General features: G+C 40.0%; 1 protein-coding gene across 8 annotated transcripts in view; it reads right to left on the bottom strand.

Moving 5' to 3' along the window:
- Window positions 1-2,619: 2,619 nt before the first annotated feature.
- PDE1A (phosphodiesterase 1A) overlaps window positions 2,620-22,257 on the bottom strand; it is a 257,819-nt gene continuing 238,181 nt past the window's right edge. For 3 of the 8 annotated variants that reach the window (XM_038422537.2, XM_043505440.1, XM_038422536.2), the window contains one exon: window positions 17,183-20,622. In XM_038422537.2, coding sequence (XP_038278465.1) covers window positions 20,225-20,622 — 398 coding nt within the window. In that variant the 3' untranslated portion in view covers window positions 17,183-20,224. Of the gene's footprint in view, window positions 7,006-7,381; window positions 7,502-13,964; window positions 20,623-22,257 lie in introns of those variants that run through there. The other 5 variants (XM_038422535.2, XM_043505443.1, XM_043505441.1 and 2 more) reach the window with 4 other exon arrangements.

The raw sequence follows: 22,257 nt of genomic DNA on the forward strand, positions 1-22,257 counted from the left end.
ATTATCGAGTGATCCATTCCGTTCTTCAATCCCAGCGTCTGGCAGTCAGAGGCTTGGGGACACACAGAGCATGGTATTGCATCCCTGACCATCTTGGCTAATAAATTCATGGAACATAGGTCCATTGATGTGTATCTAATTCTTTTTTGAACCCATTATGCTTTTGTCCTTCACAACATCCCCTGGCAATGAGTTCCACAGGTTGACTGGGCATTGTGTGAAGTACTTTGTTTTGTTAATTTTAAACTTGCTACCTGGTTCTTGTTATGTTATTGTTCTGACATTTAAAAAAGTTGTCCAAAACTAGTTGCTGAGTTCCACTCAAATTTGTAATTAGTTTCAATCAATTGGAAACTGCATTTTTCAGTGAATAAGCTATTTGTCTGAAAAATTTCACCTAGCTCTAATTATTCACATAACCCCAAAGTCTTCCTCAGACCATAGAACTGTTGCAGTCAATAAGTGTGTTGCCTATGTAAGGATTTCAGATTTAGGGCCTAGATTATGATGAAGTCACTTTTCAACTATGATCCAAACAAAAACTAAAAGTTTCTATTCTTTTATCTTTGGAGAATCAGAGGTTTAATTCAATTCTGTTCAGGTTCTTGTGCTGCACCCATCACTGTGGAATCTGAATGCCTAACTTCAGATGTAATTTTACATTAGATTTGTTTTTAATAAGGATTAACACAGTGTTTTTAAAGGAATAAAATTACATCCTTTATAAAAACATTTAAATAATATGTGGAATTCCAAAACAATTCTAAGAAATTGTTTACCAAAAATAAGCTGTCACAAAACAGTGTAATAGGGATCAAGAGCACAAGAGGTATTTAAAAGTCAAAAACAGCTTTATCAGCATCTCATGTTTTTCCAACACCTTTATGTTTTCTTTCCGTTTTGTCAGTCTTTATGCATCACTTGAATATTAGTTAGTTAATTACATCACTTGAGTAAATGACTGGTGGTAATGAACTAAAATTAGGGCCATTTGATCTCTGTTGGAGGGCTGCAGTGTTGGCCAAGCTCTTCTGATGGCAGCATCAGTTTCATTGGCCTCCAAGTTGGAATAAAGATACTATAACCAAAGTAGCTGCATAATCAAAATCAGAACTTTTTTGTAGGGGTGTTCAGCGTAAAATGACTAACGTGCTAGTCCTGCAATGATTTACACACATATTTAACTTTATGAATATGAATAATTTGATTGATCTCAGTAGGATGTAAGATGTAAGATGATTCACTTGTGTAAGATTTTGTAGGATCAGAGCCTAAGTAATTACAACTCTTCACTCATACTAGGTTCACCCCACTTGGGCATGAGAAAAGCACCTTTACAATGTTGTTTGGAGCCCTGCTAAATAAATAAATGAGCAGGAAAGTTAAATCAAATCCCAGAGAAATGAAATGTCCCAAATATTTTTCCCATAATGCAGCTTATATAAAGCAGCTATACATTTAAAAAAAATTTTTTTTACTTAAAAATAAATTAAAACCACTACATTCCAGGAGAGGTCAGTATTTTGCTTATTTTGGTTTTCTAAGGGTGTGATTTTCAAAAGTCAATGGGAGTTCAAAGTCAGTGGGAGTTGGATGCCTAAATCCTTTAGATGCATTTGAAAATCCCAGTGTAAAACATGACAAGTAAAATTTTTCCTTAAGCTAAATCAGTGTAAATCCAAATCTTGATTTACCCTTTTGGTATCTATGGAATTCCACAGGATTTACACCCACACAATTGAAAACAGATTTTGGCTTCACACATTTTCATGGGTTCCATCTGATAATACTAATTAAATACCAAATGGCACATTAGCTATAAGGACCCTCAGAAAAATAATTCAATAGGACACTTATGTATGTTAATTTTACTTGAAAGTTGCAGTTGAACATTTGTTTTGTATTTAATTCTCTCTCTTGCTGTCATTCGGCTATCACTACACACCAATATTCAATTAAAATACATGATTAAATATATATTATTACACCCTTACTACTGAGGTCTTGAATATCATTGTTTATTTTAAATTATTTATTATTTCTATCGTGCCTTGCATGGCATTTTACAACCTTACAAAAAGACATGAAACTTGCCCTGTGGAGCTCACAATCTAAAGTAGACATAGTCCAGACAAATGAAGAGGGATGGGATATAATAGAGAAAATCTGTTGATTTTGTTGATCTCCCCTTGTAAATTTTATATTGAAGTCAATGGGAGTCTTTCAATTGATTTCAATGGGAGTTGGATGGGAACCGGGTATTCTGATCTATAGTTCATTGCAGTCAATGAGAATCTTTCCATCTACTTCAGTAGGCTTTAGATTAAACCCTTTGCTCCAGATTTGGGTCCGATCTTGCAAACCCTTATTCACACGAATAGCCCCATTGACTTCAATGGGTTCAATCACATTGGTCAGGCTTTGCAAGATCCCATGTTTAGCTGGTTATTTTTTCCTTAATGTGAGTAATATTTAGGAGGACAAGCTCAAGTCTGAACATAAATGTAAAAGGTTAACTGTGGCAGGCCAGTTAAAAAAAGTTAATTTCAAGATGGACTTGAGGAGAGCAAAATTGCTTGGCAAAGAGGAGGCGGTATGAAAAAAGTGCAGAGTCACAAAAGGGAGAAGGATTTGGTAAAATCCATTTATGCTGTGTCATTTTTTCCAAAGACAATCCATATGCAAATGATCAAACATGCTTCAGTAAAGCAAACTTGTATTGATAATCAAATGTTTCACAATCCTTGCCCTCAAATATGATTTATTTAGCAATATTATCATAGGAAATACAGACACGTACAGCAGAATAAAAACACAAGAGTTGTAGGTTGAGAATTAAATAAAAATACTGACTAAATCATAATCCATAATTATATTACATGATATATTTGTCAGATAACTCAAGATAAAAATACAAAATGAAACTTTTGAGGACTATGCCTATTTATGGCGCCTCACTGTACTCTATGGGAGTGCATTTCCATAGTGCAGTGGTTCCAACCTTTCTCTGCTGCGGCACACCTTGATACCTTCTGTTATTTTGAGGCACACCACCATATTGTCTCCAAATGAATTCACCCTCTTACTGCCTCGGTTTAAGCAGTTTACCACCCTGGCCATTCACAGTCTGTACAATACAGTTAATGATGCTAGAATCTAACATCATTAACTTTATTGCACAGACTGTGACAAGTATTTTCATTTGACTCACACATTCACACCAGCAAGACCCCAATTCTGCCCCATCCCTACCCAGGCCCACTAGTTCTGCCCCCCATCTCCCCAGCCCCCACCTCACACCAATTCTGCCTTCCCAGATCTCCCACCCAGCCCCTATCAGTTCTGTCCCCCAGATACCCCACCCCAACAATTATTACCCCTCAGCACAGCCAACTCACACCCAGCCCTGCCCCCCGACGTTCAGCTTCTCCTGCGGTTCTTCCTCCCTTCCAATCCTGGAGCACTGCAGCAGGGTTCCCCCTCCACTTGCAGGCTGGGGCGGGTGGCTCCAGGGGCTCTTCCCCCCACACTCAGCCAGCAGCTGCAGGAGGGTGTGGGAGGAACAGAGGAGCTGGCCCATTGCTCACAGGTGGAGAGGAGGGAGGGAGATTTGAGCTCTGATTGGTTGCTCTGTCTCTGGAGGAGGCAGGGCAGAGAGGCAGATGGCCAATGAGAAGGTTGCTTCCCCCCTTCTTTCTCCCTCCCCCACCACCCTTCCACAGGAGTCAAATTTGCTATCTTAACCTCCCTTTGGGGAATAGAATGTGACACATGCATAATATTTGAAAGGAGCCTTGTCTCAGACAGCAAAAGTAGAGAATGTGATCCAGCTCTGACACTAATTAAAATACATGGGAAAGTTTTTTGTTCTCACATGGAGTTTTTCAAAAAAATCTCTGGCACACCTGACAGCACACCAGTTGGGAAACACTGCCATAATGCTCTAGGGGAGATGCATACACAAACCCCATTCTTTATGGCCTCAGGCAATATTGTGTTAGTACATCCTCAAACGTTTAAAGGGGAAATTCATCCTCCTACAGAGACCTCAGCACAAGGTCTATACACCATCTAAGTCCCCCTTATACTATATTTTGAAGAGTCAAATGAGTTGGCGCATAGATCTCAGGTTAATGCTCTCCAGTGAGGTAAATTTCACCTCTATAGATTACCCAGGATCTGGGTCAAACACAGGTACAATCTTACTGTAAAGAAAGAAAGAAACTTAACTAATGTTACCTTGAGAAAATGGAGTATCCTTCGTCACTATTTCAATGAAGTCCATCACAGTGCTTAAATTTAATATAAACTGGCAAGTCAGGTAATTTACACACAAGATACATTTGCAGATTAATGATCCAGTCCTGGAAGGTGCTGACTACCTCCTATGAGGTATAGAGCTCCCGTAATTCCCAGCCAAGGCGCTGAGGGTGCTCAATATGAGTGGAGCATGCTGAACACCTCACATAAGGCACACAGGGCCTTGCAGATTCTGGAGTGAATTCTGCTGGTAAATACATTTTCAGTAACAAACGTCTTCTATGTGTAAATCACTACTGGACATAGATACAGCAGAGAGGTCAAATTCAATTCTGAAAAAAGTCAAAAGTTGAAATGTGTGGGTCAAACTTTTCATGCATTTGTGCAAAGCTTTTGGTCTCTGTGAGCCATGAACAGCATGTCTGGAAAATACTCTCTTATAACAGTAGGATTTCATTGGCTTCATTTGCAAAGATGCCAAAGCACCTGCAGCCCTTACCAACTCCAATGTGAGCTGTGGATGCTCAGCACATCTGAAAAATCTAGCCCCATGTTTTTCCACATAGCAACATCCCAAAGTTCTTACTCCAGTCTTATTGAGGCAAGTCTTCCATTGAATTCAAAGGCAGCTATGCCACAGTACCTAGTCAGCTCAGACTTTACAAAATTACTTCTGATACAACCAAACTGTCTTTTCCATCGTCAGAATGGTTCTAAGGAACCATCAGATTATTTATAGTATATTATAAGAGGGGGTGAAAACCATTCAATGAAAGGATGAGAAGGTACAATTGAGGGATTCAGGTAACTAATGATCTGCCCAAACTCTAGCAGAGTATATATATAAATCCTTAACTCAGCAAAAACAAACAAACAAAACAATCCCCCCAGCGTCCCCCCCACCGTTATGTTATAATGTATAGGATACAATTTCATGTTAACATTTCATTTGTTATTTGCTCTGTACAGAAAGTCCATGCTAAATACAAGCTCCGGACCGGAATCACAAAACATTTAAAATGCACTTTTTACACCCTCTATGCACAAATATTTCTTAAATTAAAACTATGCACACTAAATATGCATAGTGAATATATGGCTTATGTGTTGAATGACATGAGTCCCTTAATCCCAATACCGAGAGCTTGCAATATACCCAGTTCAATCACAATTGCTCGGGTGTGTGCAGGCCAAAAAAAGGGCAGAGTCAACAAATACAGACACATATGTGAGAATCAACATAATTGTGACTCTTGCATTAGTCCTTATTCAAGCCGGGTGAAATTTGCCCATGCTGAGGAACAGTATGAGGCCTATGCTCCATTTTAGTCCCACTTAGGGCCCCAAAATAAACAGTACATAAGTCTTATTTTGGCCATCTAGACAGGAGTGAATTTCACACCCACCAAATACTGTTGTAAAAGAGGCTAGTGGCTGCTTATGAAGGGTTGTTGGTCATGGAGGTCACCACCCAAAGGCCTGTTAAAGGAGTATTGTAAGTTTAATGGCCTAAGCCACCTGGTCAAAGCATGCAACCCAGAGGGCAGTGTGGAGCTACAGGGTTTCCCTTTAGATTCCAGATGCAGGGACGAGCTGTTGATTGCAGGCTGTGTGAGTTAGAGGGAGTGAGCCAGGAGAAGTCATCATGTGTGACCCTGGAAGGATGGGAGCCTCTCCTTGGACACTGTGCAGGCTGGAAAGGCTCATCTGGGAGTTTCTGAACATGGAAACTAACTGCCTGATTGCTATACGTTTCTACTGTTGCTCAGGGAAACAGGATTGTGTGAATATTTTATGTAAATAAATCAAATACAGCATGGATTATCCTGACTCCATGTCACTGAGTTTTCATACAAACAGAATCACCCATAAGGCCCCAAATTTTGCCTTCCTGCTCAGTCTAAGGAGCCACAATACCATCTGCCGACTATTTATACATGGTTTTGTTTAAGTGAAGCCAATTGTATCTGTTTCCCCTGCCCTGATCTCGAACAATATACACCTAACTCCATGGCAGGCGTGACTCCACTGCCAAGGTCTTACGGAACACCATAGGACATGGTATTAGAACATTTTGATCTTAGCATTGACAATTATTTAACAGGTTTTCAACTGATATTTCAAAGGCTGGTTTCATTAAACACCAGGTTTTCTCCAAATTGCAGCCACAGCATCAGGATACATTGAATGTTCACATGGGCTGCTTAGTACAACACTAACATTTCTCTGTACAGTCTACATTCTAATTTGTTCCCAAACATTTTAAGAAATCTGACAAGTGGGCCTTAAATGTCATTATGCAATGTGGATGCATAAACGATTGTCTGTGCCAGCTTCATTTTGGCTTTCCATTTCCATTGGATGTAGATCAAGGTTACCAGCAGTTTTATAGCAAACCAGTGTAAATGGTAAGTGCCTCATATTTTACATGTATCTCATTCTCATTTGGCAACAACTGGTTTCAGTGATGCAAATAAAATGAAGTCCAAGTTTTGGCTGAAAAAATACTCTGGCTAGGTTTAAGAAGGCAAAATAGAAGAGGAAATAAAAGTTACAAATACATCTGAAACCTTGAGAGTTATTAAGTGCCTTGAGGTTACCAGCTCAGGGTTTTATGGTTTTTACTATCATTATTTTGTCCAATGGCTGTCCATAAAAATGGCATGGTCCAAGAACGAGTAGGTAGAGGAGATAACAGCCTCACAGAAAGCTGAATTAGGAACTTGTAGTGCTGTTCTGTTTTTCCTGCAAACAGATTTAAAATGAAAATACATGATGTGACATGCGCTCTACCATGAGACTTCAAGTATTTAAAATTCTTAAAGTGATATATTTCAGATAGATTATTTAGCCTGGAAAAGAGAAGAATTCAAAGAAACTTAAGATACTGTTTTATCAGTTCTTCCCTCTTCTACACTGTCCCACTTCTTAAGGAGATGCTGTAGGGTCAGTTGGCCCCCAAAATTAGTGAAAAAACCTACAAGTAACAGAAATGTTTCTATGGCTTTTTAAAAATGCCAGTGGAAATAACTTCTCTAATACTACAAATAAATTAATATCCCCCTGAATGCTTGCAACCAAAACTTACAGAATTATGACATGGTAAAAATGGTAAAATTACCTCTCATGACTAAAATGTCAGAAGCCTTTAAGTAGCAGCAAATCTAGTTGTGTATCACAGCATGTTTTTGTTCAGTGACTTTTACTATATCTTCTGATTTTTGACAGTGTTTAGGCTCACCTGAAAAACACACAAATGGGAATGTGCCTTAAGACGTTCATCAAGCCAACAGAATCTGCTTCCATTTTCATACATAATATGAACCTGTCTTGTGGATAACATATTGTAGTATTACATCCGAGTAGGACATTTTTCCTTCCTTTTCCAAAGGTTGCCTATCTTATACTTACATTTCAATCATTACTTCCTTTTCAGCGTGAATATATAGGATTGAGTTTAATCATTTTAATTTACTCATGTGGAAAGACACAGAATGAAAGCATTGGATCAGAAAATTAATTGAGACAAATATAAAGCCATTTTAATTACTCTATTGTTAATGAACTATTAGGAAAAAAATTTAAATATCTTTTCAGTACAAATTTCAACTGCTCCTTGGGGGGGAATTCACCTCTGTGAACATGGCTACTTAAATCCACTTTGGGGGTGAGTTTCATGTAGAAAAGGCATGATGCTCTAAATTTGTAACCGAAGTCTAATTTTAAGAGTTCCATTTGTCCAGTCTGCTAACTGAAACAATACCATGTGACTTATGTATTCATTCAAAACTAAGCAACACAGCTTGAATTTCAGCTCTTGAATAGTCACAATTAACAGTATTTAGATCACAGAAATTATTTGTGAACATTTTTGAATATAGAAAATTAAAAACTGTGGACAATTTGCCACTATAGAAAGAGGTAAAATATGTCAAATACATTGAATATAAATTAGCTGCTCAGTTCTAAGCAATTAAATGCATATTGTGGTCACTGATTTGTACCAATAAAACCTATAGCCGGTTCGCAGATTGTGGAGGAAGGAAAGCAAGAAAAAAAAATAGAAGGGCAGGGAAGTAGAGGAAAAACAGATGGGGAGATAGAGCAAGGCAGAGAAAGATGTTTGAAAGAGGAAGGAAGCACTGTTAGAATCTAAGAATGAAAATAGAGGAAGAGTGTTTAAAGGAGGACAAACAATAGTTTGTCAGTGGGAGGAAACAAAAGGAAAAGGAATTTAGCTTGAAAACAGAATGATTAGTAGAGAAGTGTCAGAGGAAGAGTATACCAAAGAGAGAAGGAGAAGGAAGAGGAGGAAAAGCATTGAATTCACTATGGATGAAATCTTAGTGCTACTGAAGACAGTGGGAGTTTTGCCATTTAATTCAGTGGGGCCAGGATTTCACCCCTGCTTTCAACCCCTTACGGTTTCACATATCTGAATGCCATGCTCTAGTGTTTGGGAAGCTAGGTCAGCCCCCCTCTCAAGTTACTCATCCTCTGTCTTCCTTTCTAAAGCTGTTTATCAGAGCTGTGTGAAGGACGGAAGTTCTATTTCGTGAAGGATTTCAAAATTTCTGACTCTGGCCTCATTCTAAACTGAAATAAAAACTGAAAATTTCAAAATTTTCCATGAAATAAAATTCTGAAAAGAAATGTTCATTTTGGGTCACACTACCTGTTTCAGTTTAATTTTGACTTTTTATATTTTGTATTATAAGCTATAATGGAAAATTAAAATAAACCAAATAAGTTTCAGAACAAAAAAATGAAATGTTTGCTCGTACAATCGCAAAACAGGACATCTGGACATAGTTGGAACTTTCCCCCTCCATTTTCCCTTCAAAGTTAAGTTTCAGCAAAGTTGATCTGATGTTGTGAAGTGTTCTGATTTTGATAGACCTGCATGTTCCAAAGGAATATGATTCAGGCAAGGTTTCTATGGGCAGCATTTTGATCAATAGCTCAATTGCTTTGTTCTTTGAGCTTACCTTATTCTTTATCCACATCAGCATATGTTTTTCTCCTAATTATCATTTAAGGATCAGGACCCTGATTCAGCATTGCCTTGCGCCTTACACCAGCATCAAAGTGGATTAAAATACTACCAAATCACTACCAAATCCCCCTTTGCACTGATGTAAATAATTACACCTGGTGTGGGGGAAAGTATGAAGTGGGGTCCAGGAATCTACCACTTCTTCTTTGACTGACACTTATATGCCAGAGAGTGATCAACTGATGTCATCTGAGCCAATGTAGATTACATTTCCACATTGCTGATGTGGATTTTCCTGCTGCTAGTCTATCTGGTTATGCTCGAGGAGGCTTTGAGTGAACAATTGATACTGCCCATGTGTGTTTTATACTACTCATAGTTACTGGATAGTTCTCTACTGTCACGAGATTGATGTTATAGTCAGTCATTTTTAGTCACAGATTCACTGGTTTCTTAAATGTTATTTCTTGACACATTAAGGATATGTTGTTTTTCAGGAGATGTTTCCTTGGAAACTTTCGATGGTCAGTTTTGCATGAATGCCGGCCTGAGCAGGAATCAGGTTTGGTTAATGAACTAGGAGTGCCTGCAAGAGTTAAATCTAAGAGTAGGTGCTAGGACAGAAGATCCCAAATTTTGCCATTGCATGGACCTCCTCTTAGTAGATATAGGGTGTCAAGAACCATCCCCCCTCTCTACGTGCAAGCATGGTGACACCACCTTGCCTTACGTTTACAATCCCCTTACATCTTTGTAGCAACTGCAGTAGTTGCTTACTCATTACCATTAGGAAATTATGTATTTTTAGTTGTCTTTAAAGCATTGTGTTTTATTCTATTAAAAATATTTAATCATGCTGTCTCCCTTTGTTCTTCATTTACTCTCCTCTCACATCTGTTCTCTTCTTCTCAGCATAAAACAAGCAGCAGCAGCCAGCACTGTGTCATCTCTCCACAGAGCACCAGGAAGTGCTCCATAGACCTCTGTTTGGAAACTGCTGGGATGGGAGCTGGGACTTGGTGGCCAGATACTATGGTGATGGGCAACACATTAGACATGCAGATAGATAGATATACAACTAGTACATGTAAAAATGTCTGAGAAACAGAGAGATGTTTGTTGAAGCAACTAACTCTGGGTTGGTTCATAAGCCAAATTTGCCCATGCATGAAAAGGAAAGGGCTCTGATCACCCGGGGGAGATAAGTCCCCCCAGCCCCCCGCTAGCATACCCACAGGAGGTAATGGTAATGCTACTTCTTGTGGTCCCAGAAGGGCAAAGGGAACACTAGGGTGGTGCACACCCATCCAAAAGGAGCATGTCTATGTGGGTTGGGGCATAGCCAGGGTCCCACTCAGCATGCACAATGGCTGGTGACCTAAAGGCCATCACTGGAGAGAAGGGGTGTACCTTTTACCCAGGGGGTCCCAAGAACCATTGTGGAGTTTGCCCTTTTCATCTTTTCTGGAGGCATTACACCTCCCTGTGATAAACAGACATAATGTGGTACAAATTGATCACTAGTCCATTCTCTTCCTATACTCCTCTCCCCAACACCCACTGGCTTTAAGAGCCAAACCTTACCCCATATTCTAGTGCACTGGGGTTACAGATATGTGGTAGACACTCTTTGCTTGAATAAGTAGAAGCTAGCCCAACCCAAAGAAGGCCAGTTCACACCAGAACAGTAGCTTTTACACAGTCATGTCCCCCAACATAAAAGACCCATAATATCTAAAAACACTTTCCATTATTCACGTTACAGAGGAGAGATGCCTTTGCACAATTTGTGGCAGTGTAGTCAGATGAAACTGATGCTCAATTGTCCAGGCAGAATGTATATTCCTTTTCTTACTTATTTCCATTGGGTTAGCAATATATGTCTTTGCTCTGCAGCTTAAGAGGTTGCAATACAATGGTCCAACTGAATCTATGCACATGTGCCTAACTTTAAATGAGCAACTGTACTATATATAAGAAGCAGTTCTCAAATTGCTTTTCCTTGCATGAGAGTTATGCATGGGTACTCTGGAAGCACACTGGCATTACCAGATGAAATGAACACTCCCTTCCCAGTTCAGAGTGAGGATGTTGATATGCCCTGCAGCGATGGCTCTCTTGTTTGCTGAGTGTTATGTCACTTTTACACAAGACACTTGCTCTCACTGTATGAAAGACCCAACCCTTTGGGTCTGACAGACAAACTGCACGGTTCCATGGACTTCTACTGTAAATGTGATGAGAGCACCACCTACACTCTGGAAACCTCAGCTGAAGAGTGAAATAGTGTTTGCTTTCTTGAAAATGAAAGGTAAAATGTATGAACAAGGCATAGCCATGTTCAGAGATCATTCCATTATTTATACAAGGTCCTGAGAATTCTAATATTTACAGAGAATTTTATTATTCCACAATCAACTTGCTTTAGATAGTTTATGTTTTTCATAGAGCACCAGGTCTCTGTAGAACCAATAGCTTATGATCTCTTTCATTGTATTCTACAGTCATCTTCTCAGCATATTTTGGTTTGCTTTCTCTATACTAGCTGATGCCCTTTATCCTGAAGGATCCAGGCTACTTTAAAGACTGTGAGGCCAGTTTTTCAAACTAGATGACTATCATAGGACAACCATTTCCCCTTTTGGCTATTCACATCAACACAAGACATCTGTAACAAGGTCGGAGAGGATCTGTTGATCCATGCTGTCAGCAGGTGCCAGGGACCCTGCCTAAAGCTGTTGATGTTCTACAGACTCATTGCATCAGATATAGATTCATAGATTCATAGATACTAAGGTCAGAAGGGACCACTCTGATCATCTAGTCTGACCTCCTGCACAGCGCAGGCCACAGAATGTCACCCACCACTCCTATGAAAAACCTCACCCATGTCTGAGCTATTGAAGTCCTCAAATCATGGTTCAAAACTTCAAGGAGCAGAGAAGCCTCCCTCCAGTCAACCATGCCCCATGCTACAGAGGAAGGCAAAAAAACCTCCAGGGCCTCTCCAATCTGCCCTGGAGGAAAACTCCCTCCCGACCCCAAATATGGCAATCAGCCAAACCCTGGGCACATGGGCAAGATTCACCAGCCAGATACCCAGGAAAGAGTTTTCTATAGTAACTTCTATAGTATAGATATGGCAGTGTGCAAAATTTTATCCCGTGTTTAGGAGAAGAGGTGATTTAATGGAAAATGGCATCTTCTTAAAATACGTTGGTAAAACAGCTTCAGATCCTTTGCCCCAATGGTATAAGAGGGAGGAAATGCCTGAGGATGTTAAGCACTAGTATGGAACTCATCTCTCATTATATGTTCATTTGCATTTTTTTCTATTTTTAAACTTCCAAACAAACCCCGTTTTATAGAAATATTTTCATTAAAATCTGTAAATATAAAATACTCCTTCTTATACAGACCATAAAACCCTGAGCAGACTTACAGGACAAATATGTATTTAAGGGTATTCCATCCAACTCTTTCCTTTACCACAGAATTTTTTTTGTCATTTTTAGTTTTACATTGTATATATTCCCCTTTTTTGCAGAGCAAGTATGGTTTCCTCTCAATGATTATATAAAGCAAAGGTTCTGCCAGTCTCTCTGTGTTCATCTGTTGTCTCATTTTGTACTAAGATGGCAAGATCTATGGTGCAGGGACCCTCTCTTCATTCTGTGTTTGTACAGCACCTAGCACAATGAGGTCTGGGAGTGGGACTCCTAGGCACTATGGTAATACAAATAAATAATAAATAATAATAATATGTTCTTCTCTGTTCTTGATGTTTATATAGTAAAGACAAAGAATGCCATGGCAAGTTTACAAGTTTTACATTGTTAAGTTAAATGAAAAAGTACTTGCTGTCTTATGAGGAGCATGGATGGATGGATGGATATTGTGTCCATTGGTAACAACAGATACTTTAGAAGATTGAAACTATATTTCATTTTCACTGCTGGCATACTTTATTCATTCATGACACCCTGGAGCCCTCGACAGGTAGCTTTTCTCAACTACCTCGGTTTTCACTTCTAATGTCACCTGTTCCTGCTCAAAGAGAGCCCATTGTCCTCTTCCACATCTGACTCTTAATTAACTCATTGATTGCTTTTCCCTCAACCCTCCCTTTCCACCCATGGAGAAAACATTTTTAGCAGGAAGCAAATATTGATTCTTCTGATGGCATGGCGTGCCTTACAATCACGTTTGTCCAGTGGGACTAAAGAGTTTACATGAGCTGCAGGAGGAAACAACATAACTGTCTTCCTTTTTCTCTTTGGTACACTCCATTCTGTACTCAAACATTATTTGTATCTTACACTTTTGTCACCGAAGAGCGTACAAAAGTCAGCATGATACACCACAGACGGCAATAAACACTGGTTGGCTGGAAAACAGAATGTCCATCCCAGGGGACATTCAGATATTTTGACATTTGTTTTCATTCTGAATTGGGAGAAAAAGTCAGAATACAAAAAATTTTCACAGAACTAAATGTTCCAAAAAATTGCAGTTCAGAAATGTGAAAGCAAGAGGTTTGTATATTTTTGACTTAAACATTTTAAAATAAAAAACATTGTTTTGGATTGGTATTTTGACTTTAAATGAATTAAAATGACATTTTTAAGGCAACCATTTCAAAACAAAATGTTCATTTAGTTTCAAAATGTCATCTTAAAAGAAATGTTTTTATTTTGACTATCTGAACAGAAAATTAAAATATTTTGATGAAACTGGCATCTTCCCAAGAAAACAGACTGTGATGAAACCACATTTTCCAGTGAGGAAATTTTCCAGTTGAAACTTTTCACTAAACTCTAGAGATGATATACACCAAGAAAGCGGAAAATGTATTGCATTAGAAAGTTGTTCATTTGCACACTTAAAATATTCTTGATGGTGGATTGTATTAGTTTATATAGTGAATCAATTGCTGAAAGACTTTTTTGTAAAGGATTACTCTATCTCCTCCCTTTTAAATGGTTAAATTTTGTGTTCCATTAAGGCTTGCTTCTAGAATCACTTAGCACAATTTTAATCAACAATGCTTTGAAATACAACAGTGACCCAACACACTGTGGGTATTATAGATCAAGCTTTTATTTTATTTTATATTTTTGCACTAAATACTTTGTTAAAGGGTGTGACAGGATAAGGTAATTCACCCCAGTTAGAATGGATTTACTATAGGCTGGTCTGCTAGTTTTAATGTGCAGAGGTTATTTTGAATTATGATAGTTTTGAAATGGAAATGCAAAGTATTTGATTTTTAATGCTGGGATTTCCCTTTGGTATTGGATGTTGCAATTAATTTAATCTTAATTTAATTGCACAGACAAGTTTTGCATACTGCCCATTTTCTGAATAGCACTGACACAGTATTACACACTTTACATAGGTAAGTACACTGGTAACATCATGCTTTAATTCTCAAGGGGCAGGGTCTGCCTCTTGCTATGTATTTGTGCAATGTCTAGTACAAGGGAGCCCTGGCCTCAGTTGGGGCTTCCAGACACTACTGTAATACAGTTAATAACAATATAAATGTAAAATCAGACTGCTCCAAAGAAGTTCAAACCCGGGTTTATTTATTTCTATCATCTATGGCACCTCTGTAGGTATGTAACTGATTTCAGCTAATCTCAGTAAAATGTAATACATTTTCCACATTGCAACAGAGATTAGCAGAGAACTACATGTAGAAACTTTTTTACCTGCTACAGCACACTGCTAGATTAAAAGGAGCTGTAACATCTAAGCAAGGTGACTAAGGCTTTGTCTACACTGCTCCACAGTTCAGAAAAAGGGGGTGTTAATAAGCTGTGCACACTAGTGCTGCACTGTAACTCTCCCATGTAGGCACAAACTTAAAGGTCCCTAAAAGGACTACATTAGTGCAAATTACGGACCTTTACGTTCATGACCACAGGGTCCACATGGGGGAATTACAGCACAGCACTTTGGTGTGCACTGCAATTCATACCCTCATAATCCAAATTGGAGAGCAGTGTAGACATGGCCTTAGTCACAAATTACACTAGACCCCTCCTGTTTATTAGATTCGCAAAATGGAAAATATCGGAATTGGCCAGGAAAATTTCTAAACTACAAATGGTAGAGTCAGATTGATTTACTGTTGAGATCAGAACAACTGCCCATGGTAAAGAAAAATTAAAGGATGTGCGGAAGTGATTTCTTTCCCAAACTAATGGTTTAGTAGATGCATCACACACATTTCTGAAGTAAGAATGGTAGTCAAAATACCTAACCTACTGAATCTGCAGAAACTATTCAGTCTGGGCAGAACCAATTCATTTTATATCTCGCTAACAGTGGTTGTAACTTACTGGAAAAGTTTGTACTTCTGATAGATTTTAATTCATGGTTTCCTTTTAAAAAGAAAAAAATATAAATATGAAACATTACATTTACAAAATAAACCAGACTATCATGATCAGAAAACAAATAAAATCCAAATAATACCTAGGGTGAAAACTCCCTTTAACTTCAATGCAGCCAGGATCTCACCCACAGAATATACATTATCTGACTTTGATAGCTTGCTGAAGGCAACAAGAATATTTTGTATAAACTAGTAATTTCTGATAAAGTTAATGGGAACTGAGCATCCTTACTCTTTTTCTTGATTTATTCACTAATCTCAACTAGGCATACAAACATCAAATCCATTTCAAACAGATAGTGCTGTCAAATTATGGATTTACTTCTATTTCATATGTGACTTTACTTTAATGATTTGCTAATATCCAATATTCCTTTTTAATTAAGAAAATTGGAAACTCTCCACTACATAGTGTGATTTTTATCTATTTTGGAACATTGAGGGAAGCAATCACTGAAGCAGATGGTTGAGACTAAATTCAACATCGATTGATGAAAGGAAGTCTTACAGTATGATGCCTACAGCTGATCACTCATTGAACTTGGATACAGAAATGCCTGCTATACGCCCCCCCCATGCATTTAAATTTAAGCTACAGCTAAATGCAATCTAAATGACTGTCCAGATTCCTTATATTGTATCGTCCTACTGCACAATCTTGTGGTTCAGTCTGAAAATAGCTCTAGATGCACTCATTGCAAAAGACAAATCAGAATAATCAAGATGGTAAGATCCTGGGAGCAGGGAATTTGTTTTATAGCCATATAAAATGATATTTCCACTAGTAGTTCCATATGAATGAATGAATAAATAAGCAAACACATTCATACAGTGTATCAGGCCTGCTGACAGGGGGGTGCAAAGGGGATAATTTGCCAGGAGCCCGGGCGATTTAAAAGGGTTTGGGAGCTCCCGGCCACTGGCGGTGCAGCGGGGCTAAGGTAGGCTTCCTGCCTGACCTTGCTCCAGCCGCTTCTGGAAGGGGCCGGCATGTCCCTGTGGCCCCTGAAAGCGGGGGCAGGGGGTCTCTACGAGCTGCCCCCAACCTGAGCACTGACTCTGCAACTCCCAACTGCTGCCAATGGGAGCTGCAGGGTCAGTGCCTGAAGACAGCGACATGCAGAGACTCCCTGGGCCCCCCACCTAGGAGCCGCTGCCAGAGGGATGTTCCGGTTGCTTTTGGGAGCTGCCTGAGGGTAAGCACCGATCCCTGCACCATCTCCTGCACCCCAACTCCCTGCCCCACCCAGAGCCCACACTCTAGACCCAAATTCCTAGTAGAGCCGACCCCACTCCCCTTCCCGTACCCCAGCCCGCTGCCCCAGCCTGGTGAGAGTGAGTGAAGGTGGGGGAGAGCAAGCAATGGAGGGAGAGGGGATGGTGTGAGCAAGGGGCAGGGACTCAGAGAAAGGACGGGATGGGGTGTGGTTTCAGGGAGGGGGCAGGGCAAAGGGCTTTGGGTTTGCGCGATTAGACAGTTGGCAAGCCTTGTGCGTGCATGGGGGCCCATTGACTGTTCTGCCTGAGGGCCCAGAATTGCTGTTGGCAGGCCTGCATTGTATCTGGGATGAATAGTTTCCAGATAAAGTAGAAGTAAATTTCAGAACTCAGAATGGCACTAAAATAATTATAGTGTAGCACGTTGTCTATCAACAACATGCAATGAGCAATACCCTTCATATGTTCCCATCATTGCTAGCAGGATGATGATTAACAGTTGGTGGCAGACTTGGATATGAGCCCTCTTCCATTTCACTTAGTTTCTAAAGTCACCTTCATTGCAATTCAACTATTATCTTAAAATCTGTAGTGAATCTAACCTATTGCGGTTGTGCTTCCTGTAGCAGTAGCACTAGCCCTGATGTTTGCTCCATCCAAACATTTAACCGTGAAGGCTCAGATGTATCACTGTTAGATAAATTAGAGGAGACAGAATTTATGTTTTGGACCATAAATCAATCTTTGGAGGTGACCTGGACCTTAAAAGGGTGGTGTGACTACTACTACTACAGTCTAATAATAGGATAAGTTAAATCTGCTACTGCTATGACAGACTTTAGGCTTACAAGTCCCTTCCTCTGGCTTTTTTTTATAGCATGTCCTAGGGTCAGTTTGTACAGAAATGAGCCTTCTGTATGGATTATTTAATTCAGTGGTGCAGAATATAGGCATATGAGCTGTGGCTTGTAGTTCAGGAGCTTGACTGACATTATTCACATCGCCTCATTAAACTCAGTTATTGCCCTCCCACTTCCTTCCTTTTTAGCCCCCTAATTATTTCTTTCTTTCTAAAACAAGTATACAAACAAACCCAAAACACTTCCCTGGTCTATTGCAGCGTTGTACACCCTCTTTTTTCTGCCCTCTTCCAGCTAAACAAATAATTTCTAAACCATTTTACCTTTGAAAAGTAAATAATTCCAATGAAGAATACATCAAATGTAAGCTATTACCAATTTCATGAACTGCAGTCCTGATGCCTTAAAATCCTGCCTGTCCTACAGGGGATTTCCTACCACATGAATGAATTCCTTTCAACAACACTGAGTTCTCGTAAATTATGATATGCTCATTGCACAAGAAAGGTGGAATTTGTACTGCAAGAACTGTATGCCTACAACCATACTTTGCCAATTTATTCCATGATCTGATCAGATTTCTCAAGCTATCCAGGATCTGACTGAGTCAATGTTTGGATGGAAGAACTCCAAGAAACATCTAGGTGCTGCAGAAATAAGCACTGGTGGTGCAGTAATGACCCTTAATACAAGATGGCTGTTATACCTCTTTTATGGGCACAGCAAGTAGTGCCTCTCCTTGGGCTCCTCCTCTAGTGCATAGCAGGCATTATACCTTTCTAAGGCACTTCATTTTCAACCTGCCAAAGCCCAAATGTAGCGTGCAGCATGTGACAAAAACCCAAAAGGAAAGAGATAAAAAATATTCATTTAGGAAACAAAGTACTGGGGGATTCATTCTTTTCATAGGAATAATCCAGTCTAGAACCTCAGCTTTGTGATCCTTTACTCTGATGAACAATTTTCAACAATAAAAATGAAGTGTGTGTGTAGGTCATGCTGGGGATAAAATGAGGGAGATCTCTCAAGATGAGGGACAATTGAGAGATGTGCTGAGCTATACTTCCACGCACTGCTGCCCAGGCAGTGCCACTTGTCTCCCAGTCTGACAAGGCTCAGCCTTATAGAAGACATACCCAATGTTTGAGCTGGGAACAGAGCATGTGACTGCCTCAAGCCCCTAACGTACAAGACACAGGGAAAAATTAAGCAGCAACTTTGTTTGGTTCCAACTAATTTTTCTTCACCAGCAGGAGAATAAGGCCCTGACCCTTACATGTTCAGCTCTGATCTGATTATGACCCTGGCTGCACCGTGGAGAAGAAGGGCTACTCTCCCAATACACGTCGCTGCAAGCAAATAAATTGGTGAAGGGCAGGGATCAGGAGGAGCTCTGGCTCTGTCCCCGTCACGCAGTGGCCATGATAGCTGGCTGAGTGGATGTGGGGGAGGAGGGGTGGAAGGAGAGGGGAGCAAGCAGGTCCATGAAATGGAGTGGGGTAACACATCCCTCCCTCAGAACAAGGGAAAGTAGGGGATGAATTGTAATGCTCAGAGCCCCAATTCATTCTCTGGTCTCTCCTGGGGCAATGCAGTCATGTATTGCCTCTTACTCAGGATGGATTGAGAACACGCAATCTAGCCCATCATAAAAATGTACAATACACCAGGGGAGAGAGTTGGATCTTCATGGCTCATGCAAAGGTGTGAAAGACCCTCAGCCCAGGAGGAAGAGATAGAGGTAATACCTTCTTCTCAACATCCCATTCTTTTAAAGCTTACTTTAACATCAATTTCAGTACTATTTGTAAGTTAAAATGGAATATCACACAGTACCTTCCTTCCACTTAGATCAAGTCCACTGTCGCTTGGACACCTTGACATTGGTGATCATATGATCACCAGAGTGCAGACCACAGCTTAGGTCAATAAAACCCTTTTCCTTTTCATCATATTGCATTATCATGGATCTTCTTTGGCTATTCCATCCCCTTCCCTCTCAACATTCCAAATTTTCACCTTCCTTGTTACTGAAATGGAACTTTTTATACCTATTTAATGGTCAAATTACATCTGCTTAAAGTGATCAAAATAAATGGGAAAGTTGTATTCATTTTTAGTACAAATGATTTGGTTCATGAAGTTTTGATCATAAGTGCCTACAATAAGTGAGAAGCCCTGTAATAGCCAAAGCAGAATTACCTATTCAAAAAGAAAATGGCAAGCAGTTTCTACAGAGTATATGTAATTTCCCAGTAACTTAAACTTCTATAGCTGCAAATACATATCTAAAATTATTTTAAATTATATGAGTTCAACTTTCATATTTTTGGTATTTTAGGCCAAATCATTGACTATTCAATATCAAATACTTAATATCAAAAAGGTTAAATTTATTCATGTCAAATGGTTTTTATTTGATGACACTTCAGTTTTTACATATGCCTGAGAAAGGGCCATTCCTAAACTGCAGGCTCGAACAACTACTTAACTGGACATTTTATGGATGTCAGAGCTTAATAGGGATGTAACAGACACGGCGGCAGCTCCACCCTGCACCACTTCATTAGACTGAGGTGTGTTTTGTGATGAGATATTACCATTCAATGGGTCAGTGGGCTGTGTTTCTTGCTGTGACTCGGTGAGATCTTTCTGGTTTGGATCAAAGTTAGTGAATTTCTCCGAGCTGGATGCACTAGGAGGACAGTCGAAAGTTATAACTTGTAGGACGAAAGAACTGGGAGTGGAGCTTCTTGGTAAAGGTGTGTCATCGCTTCCCTGACCACTCTCATTTTGTGTCCTGGTTGTTTCCTCCTGTAATTGTGCATCTGCGGGTTTTCTGCTTTGGTCTTTTTGCTGTTCACCAACATTTCTCACAAGTTCTTCTACAGAAAGGGCACAAAATATGTAAATTAGATATGAAATATATGTTGCAGTTGCTTTGATTTCTTAGCAATGGCTCTGTCTTAGAGTTGGACTTGGAAACGTGCACATGGGAATTCTTTGTCACCTTTAGTCTTAATACATGTGCACTGGTTTGTTTAAAGTGGGTCAAGTTCTGATCTCAGTTACACAGGTGCAACAGAAGTGGTGGCGGCTGGATTTGGTGTTTGATCTTTAATCAGTACTTCCATCTGCAGCTGGAGTGGCAAGCATTCCAAGAAAAGCAGTGCACACATGGGAAGGGAAAGGATGGAAACAGGATGAGATCACTGCTGAGTGCCGTTCCATTTAGCAATGCTGTTTATGGCAGCAATGCTAGAGGGAGCAGAGCTCAGCAGCTCCCAAGACAGGTAGACAGGGAGAGCCGTGCAGAAAGAAGGGAGTGAAGAGAACTGTGGCAGTTCTGGAGGAGAAGGAATGAACCCTGGAGGGAGGAAGAGGACATCAGGGCAAAATTGATGGCAAAGAAAGAGAATCCAGGATGGAGAGAGCTTTAGGGGGTTACACATTTGTGCTATAACAATAACAGAAGCAACAGTGGGGAGAGGACAAATCTCAAAGGAATAGTACTTCAGAGGGACAGACAGAGAGGGAAGGGAGAGACCGATCCAGGAGGCCAAAGCTCAGTTGCAAGAAGAGAACTGGAGGTAGGGAAAGAAAGGTTGGGGGGATGGTACGGAACTGAGAAAAGGGAAATTCAGGAGGACAGAACTTGAGTGTGGGAGAGAGAGTTTGATAGGAGGAACTGGAGGATAGAGAGAGCAGGGGATGGAGAAGACTTGTATGGGGGGGGATAGAGAGCACACTTTGGTGTGGGGATGGAAGGGTTGACAAGAAGAGGGCCACATGGCACATGAGGGCTGTTTCCCCTGTTATTAGAACACCTGCCGTTTCCTATCTCTTAAGTTCAGCTTTCAGATCCCTTCATACTCCCATGACAGATGTAAAATATCCCCAGTTTTATAAAATGATGAGCATTAGAATTTGAACTGTAACTCCACAAACTCTCTGGGCATTATTGCGTGATTTCCCAAGCCCACAGTTTTCACCATTGTTAAAGGAGAAAAACAGGCCCTGTTCTGCTAGCAGGATATTGCTAGCCTGATTGAGAACAAACTTCAGTTTTGTGAGTGTCCCAACCTAATCTCAGACCAAAGCTGAGCATGTGGTATTATGGAGAGGTAGAAGCATCTCTGCAGCACAGGTTGTAACCATATTACCATTAAAAGCTGAATTTATCACCTCCATACCACTCTCCTGAACCCTCAGGGCATGTTGTTCTTTTGGAGGGCAATTTGGCCTAGGAGGTGGGAGGCAAAAGAAACATTCTCTCCAAATCTGAGAAAAGTTAACGAGATGTTTCTAGTATATGGAAGCTTAAACAATTAGGTGCTTTCCCTTCTTTTTCAGTTCTTATGATTTTTTTGGCCGGTTATAGCTTTAGAAAAGGGAGGAACTTCACAATTGGTTTCTTGATCCAAACTGCTTACAAACATTAGAGAAACAGGAAATTTCTCCTGGATTCTATAACTGAGGGGGACTTTTGATCTCTTCATAGCTATTGCCTCCTCTAGGCA

This window comes from Dermochelys coriacea, chromosome 11, assembly GCF_009764565.3.
Source record: "Dermochelys coriacea isolate rDerCor1 chromosome 11, rDerCor1.pri.v4, whole genome shotgun sequence".
Classification (NCBI taxonomy): Eukaryota; Metazoa; Chordata; order Testudines; family Dermochelyidae; genus Dermochelys; species Dermochelys coriacea.